Here is a 6,266-nt window from a genome sequence, read left to right as displayed (position 1 = left end):
TATTTATATTTATAGTATAAACAAACCTAGCAAATAAATAAAGTTTTATTTCTGATCAAATTATAATACTTTTATTTTTGAGCCAATAATTACAGCACATCTTCGAATAAATGTTTACCCAAGATGTATATAGTTAATTTTCTCATTACTGTGAAACAAAATGTTGCACACAAAATGACAAGGTATTGATTGAAGGTTATTTTATTCCTCATTGCCTTTTACATGCTCATATAAAATAGTGTCTGCAGTTTTGGTCTTTTGGTTGATAGTTCCAAGTTTATCCGTAATGCATAAGTGGTCCAGGACGGATTAACATCGCGAGCGCCATACCTACAGTCAATTCAACGGGTGGCCGGCCTTGTTCAAGGAGACTACAATGACGGGGTACATTGCCTTCGTTATCTCAAGATGCTTGGATACCATGGAGGCAAACACCACGAACAGCTCATCTAGTATAGCGTCACCAAAGTGCTCCATAATAAGGGGCTCCATTACTGCCCTTATGCTTTTGTTCGCCACATTTTCCCCACTGCTGTCGCAATCAGGCACCACATCACTGTCTGAATCGTCAAGGGGATCCCAGTTGGACTCGAAGAGATCGATGTGGTCGATGTTAAAGAGATTGTCCTCCTTAACCAAGGCTTTCACGTCATTAACTGATGGTGCGTAGTATGGCAGGTTAAAGGAGCTCAGTTTCTCCTTTTTAACGCGACCCTGCCATGCATGCACTGTTATGGTAGGTAGATGGTTTTGTATATTTCTAGATAGATTCCTTGTAATAGAAATCCTTTGAAAATAAATGACACATTATTTGATATCGATCAGAAGCAAGATTTAATTATCTACCTTTTGTACCAGTGACTGCAGAGATTTAGCAAGCAACTCCCACATGGTACCAACTTCTCCATGCATCAGCATTTCTTCACTCTTTCGGCCTAGAAATGTTAGCACCATACGGCCACCAAAAACAAGTTCTTTGTACCGCAATGCGAGGAACAACTTGAAGTCCTTTCTGAATTGTTCTTGGAACAATGTTACCACGGTCGGTGAAGTAGTCTTCCCAATGTAGATGTTCTCTTCATTCAGATGACTCCCGTTTGTGAGATCCTCAGGGACCTATTAGATGAATACCAACATGCAGCATATACAATAGGAACATGATTAATGATAGGGACACACTTAATAAAATGCTGTCATTCAAAAATTCATATTACTTTGAATTAATTCAAAAACTCAAATATCATATTCTATAAGAATAGTTGCATTAATTATTGTTTCATGGATTCAATAATTACAATGTCTTTGCGTTGGAGGTACAAACACATGCGTCGGCAACTCCCTTTGCTATGATTATATAATGTTTTAATAATAAAAGTTCAGTGGGGGGCAACCCCTCCTGTTTTCGTCAAAAAAAAAAAAAAAAACTGCCTTTAATTTGCTATGGACCCCTTCGCCTGTCTTGCTTAGCCTGGGTTGACCAACATCGGAACAACCTATTTCGCAGGGAACAAGGAGCTTCATGGGACAAGCCCACGAAGGAAGAAAGGCGAAGCCTAGGAGTCTTGCATTGCATGAGTGGCCTTTCGACACGATGACCAAGATTCACGGATGCGAAAGCCTGGACGAAGTATCAAAGGATTGATCGGGCGAAGGCGGACGTGATGAGAGAACCAATCACCGGCGGTGAAGCCCGACTTTGACTTGAGTGTAACGAAATGGACCGTGATGCCCCTCCTAGTGTAGGAATATGCTTGGCATCCGGAGTTGGTGTGGGGAATATTTGGGGTCTGCTAATTGTAAAAAGAGGCTCTTTAAATAGTATCCTCATGAATAAAGAGGCAGGGGATGATTTACTGTTTCTATACACCTTCTGCTTGCCTTCGCTCTTGTTAGTTTGGCTTACCACCGTCCGAGACTTGGATCAAGGACAACGACATGTACCTCCGTACGTCCTCCGGATAAAGAAGTGCTATCTATAGTTTTTTTTACGATGTCAGTGTTGTCTCTTTTTTAAATTAAAATTGGCCAGTATTATACATCTATATCACGATCTGTATAGATGTTATAGATCTACTATACATATATTCTTTATTTAAACCGCACGTGATCAGGTTGAAGCGTCGAATAAACTAATGTGATACCAACTCCGATCCCTATTTTATCTCAGTACAGTACGTCATCAGATCTCACGAAAGATCGTTATGGACGTTAGCGCAAACCAACACGCTAACAAATCATTATTTAAGCAGTAATAATGTTGGTTGGTTAGAAATTTGAGAAATTTTACGATGGTTGAAAAAAATATGAGCCATCCATACGGCGAGATCAGACAGTGGAATAATAAGATGTAGCCTTACCAAATAGATGAGGTTAATACCAAAAATAGGTGGGGCTAGATCTATTTTTCTTTTTTATTATTTTTTTTGATATAAGGTCAATCAGTAACTTTAGGCCGGGTGTGTTACTTAAGTCAAAGGCACCGTTGTCCTCGAACCGCTCCGGCGAGAATTCCTCCGGCGTCGAGTTCCTGCCGATGGCCCATAACCCCCAGCGGCACGTCAAAATCGCAGGACCCGGCACGGTGTCCAGCACTCCCGTGGGATTAGCAGCGGCGCCGGACGCTGCAGTCGGAGTGCCTCCTTGATGACGAGCAGAAGGTAATGCAGACCGCTCAGGCTGTCCTCCGTGATGATCTCCTGCACGGCCGGCGAGGACTCGCCAGACCTTGTCCTGCGCCTTGCGCATTACTCTTGGGTTCCTTATGAGCTCCCATGGTCCACTAGAGCGTGGTTGCTGTGGTTGCCAAAGTCTCGCTGCTCCCTCCAAAATCCAAATATGTCGTGAATTATCTATCATGATTTTCTGATTAAGAGCTGGAAATCATACGATGATGCTGACGGCCTTGATGTTCTCGCAGGTGAGGGGTGGATCCAGCAGCTCGTCTTCCCTCTGGGTCCTCAGCACTGTCAGCAGCACGTCGAGCAAGTCCTCGTCGGCGACGGCACCTCTACTGTCTTGGTGCTCCTGGATCATGGTGTCGATGGACGACGACATCATGTCCCTGAACTTGCTGCTGCTGATGCCACGCATGGACGCGTCGGCCACGTACGCCGAGTCGCCGAGACCATCTCGCTCAGGTTCACCGCCTATTGCTGCTGCTGCCCCGGCGAAGCCGCTCGGAGCGTAGTAGCCAGCGGACCTCCTCCTCGCGCACGGCCCTAAACGAGCCAACGCGGCGCACACTGAGCAGCTCCGTGGTGTAGATCCTGCGGTCTGCGAGCTGCCTCCACCCGTCGTCGTAGTGAGCGAACACGAGACGGGCCTGCCGGTGGGGCTAGTGGTAGCCCCCATGGCCTAGCGCACGGCAGCAAAGGCGTCGGCGTCGGATGCATGGCCGAGCGGAAGGCATGTCGCGGAGGGATCCAATCGAAAAAAGAAACGGGCCAGGCCCGCTAGGCCAGCACGGGCCTGGTGCGGCACGCCCTACCTCGTGCCCGTGCCTGGCCCGGCCCGGCATCGGGCCCGTGCCTTGGCCGCCTCACTGGCCCATAGTGCCGGTCCGGGCATGTCATGGTTTTTAGGTCAGCATGATGCGGCCCAGCTATTTCCAATCGTTGGATCGGATGAACAACATCCGTTGGATGAAACCCTAGGTATAAAAGCAATCCTCCAACGCCTCTGAGTTTCCCATCCTGATCCCGCCCCTTCCTCCGACACCCTCACACGCGCGGGACGCGGCTTCGCTCCTTGCCGCCGCTCCCCATTCCCCGCGCCTTCCCTCCCAGGCCGCTGCTCCCCGTTCTCCATTCCCTCCCACAGCCTCTCCTCACGGCCTCCTTCACTGCAGTGGCTCCGGTGGCGGTGGCGAGACGCAGCGACTCCAGCGGCCATGGCGCGGTACAACGGCGGCTCCTCTGCTCCCCTGGTCGACGGCGGAGTGGAAGACGATGGCGGCGTGAGGTCTGCAGCGGCGTGGAGCGGCGACGTCGCGGGGCGCGTGGTGGCGTGGCGCGACAACGGCATGGCGTGGCCTCACTCGTCGAGCCAGGGCCGACACCGCCACTGGGGGCCGCCGTGCCCAGCAGCACGACACGGCACGGTTCAAGGGGCATAGTGCCATGCCTGGGCCACAACCTTGGCACGACCGCACTATCAGGCATGGCACGGCTGCGCCGCCGTGCCCTGTCGTGCCCGTGCATGGGCGGCCCGTTTGGCCATGTATACTTCTGCTTAGTCTGGGCACAACCTCAATTGCCAATATACCCACTATAATATATCAATTACATTTTATAAATAAAATTTTCTCAATTATTTAGCTAGAAAATAGAAATACTGAAAGTACCAAGGTATTTTCCCGACCACCGTAAAAAAGCTCTAGAAATTTATTTATTTGGATTGGAGATGGAGGGAGTACCTTGGATTGCCACATGAGGCTGTAGGACGAGTGGAAGAGATGGACGCTATTGGATGGGAAGAGCCTCGTGTAGAAGGACCCTGGTAGCCCGGCAACGTAGCACGGAAGCTCCGGATCATCAGCCTCAGTCTCCGAGGCCAAGTTCTGCAATCTCTCTAGGGACCGGAAGACGAGGTTGAAGTCGTTGCCTGGCAGATCGTTGAGGAAGAATTGCACCGCCGCCATGCCGCCGTGGCGCCGGTCGTCGTCGTCCATCTCCTCGCGGCGGAGGCATTCTCGGAGTGTGCTCATCACCTCGGAGACGACGAGCAAGGCGTTAGGCCCCGATGAGCAGCCGAGGTCAGCCACCACCATTATGCCCTGACCCTGAGGAGTGAGCGTCGACGTGTACAGATCTTGTATGGCCTTCTCAAGCATTGACCTCGTCTTTATCAAGGCCTTCTCCTGCTCCACCGATTCGATTCACGAAATGGATCGAATAATTAACAAGTGCCATTACATTAGTTACTCCTTGTCCACTGAACTGCATGCAGTCGAAATGCATGAAAAAGGGGTACAAACCGGGAGCCTGGAGTTGGCGGCGTAGCTGTTCCCTCCGTCGCCGGTGGCCATGCGAAGCACTTTCTCTACCTTCATGGCAGGCAATAGATTCTCAGCTAGCGCCACAGCTTAGATACGCCCGATCAGTGCTTTTTTGGTTCTATATGCACGCTCACTGGGGATTCTTTTATAGAGAGGACATGTTATTAGCAACCTGTTTCATGCTTTCTCTCACAAACCATAAGCCGAACAACTCTCTCAACCTATAAACGTGCATACACAAACTGACAGTTCTGGAGAGGGCAGCATCTCTCAACGACCACCGTGTCATTGCTACGCAGAATCTCTCAACGACCACCGTGTCATTGCTACGCAGAATCTCTCAACAACAATCTTGCATATACATGATCCTCGTGCATCATGCTTCCAAGAGACTCCGATCCATTGACGCATTAATTATATACATATTTATTTACATTTATTATATACTCCACTATATAATTGCCCATACGTTGCACTCGGGCTATGATTTTTTTTACTGAACTCAGTAATTGAACGTGGGGACCGACGATGAGCTCCGAAGATTTTGTATCGACACGGACACGTGGATCTGGTCTTCGTATCAAGACAACTGTAACTGCGTAGCAGCAACAAATCTTTACAATTTGTCGGTGCTGTATAATTTCAGATCATAGGACAGGTAATATCTAGGTATGAAATCCAATCTTCAAAAAGTAAAAACCAATAATGAATAGTTTTTGATTGAGAGATTGAAGGATAGAGAAATTAGCCTCACCTTTAATTCCCTGTGCGACAGCTGCCGTGATGGAGCTCTAGCAAGTACGTAAATATTTATAAAATATAGTCAATATATACTTTTATGAAACTATATTTCGAGATGAATTTACTTACATCACTTTCATATTTTCAAACTCAACCCAAAAGAAGTTATTTGTAATCAATGTTTAAAATGTTTGACTTAAGACAACCTCAAAACGACTTGCTTTAGAGAACCGGAGGGAGTACTTCTTTTAATATACTAGCCAATTTGTCCATGTGTTGCAACAAAAGAGATAAAAACACTAATTTTGACAACTCATAGCTATATAGATCTATTTTGTCAAAATAAAATCATAAATTATCAAAACTGATTTTATTAACGGCACAAAGGCTATAATCCTGAATAAACTTGTTGTTGATCTATGAGATAGATTTTTAGAGGCTAGCAATTGCTTAAATGAAAGTATTTTTAGAAAGGCGGCAAAAGCTTTGCCGGATTTTTATTAGACGAAAAAAAGGGAAAAACAGAGTT

At 47.2% G+C, this 6,266-nt stretch overlaps 1 protein-coding gene across 1 annotated transcript; it reads right to left on the bottom strand.

Annotated features, from left to right (window-relative positions):
- Nucleotides 1–336: 336 nt before the first annotated feature.
- LOC136461305 (anthranilate O-methyltransferase 1-like) lies at nt 337–5,050 on the bottom strand. Its single transcript, XM_066460655.1, has 4 exons — nt 4,976–5,050; nt 4,415–4,858; nt 847–1,116; nt 337–714 (listed from the first exon to the last, which is right to left on the bottom strand). The coding sequence occupies exons 1-4, from the start codon at nt 5,048–5,050 to the stop codon at nt 337–339; spliced, it is 1,167 nt and encodes a 388-aa protein (XP_066316752.1).
- Nucleotides 5,051–6,266: the final 1,216 nt, after the last annotated feature.

Source organism: Miscanthus floridulus, chromosome 1, assembly GCF_019320115.1.
Source record: "Miscanthus floridulus cultivar M001 chromosome 1, ASM1932011v1, whole genome shotgun sequence".
NCBI lineage: Eukaryota > Viridiplantae > Streptophyta > Magnoliopsida > Poales > Poaceae > Miscanthus > Miscanthus floridulus.
The sequence above is the reverse complement of the archived record's forward strand: the minus strand, read 5'-3'. Positions and strand labels throughout refer to the sequence as shown.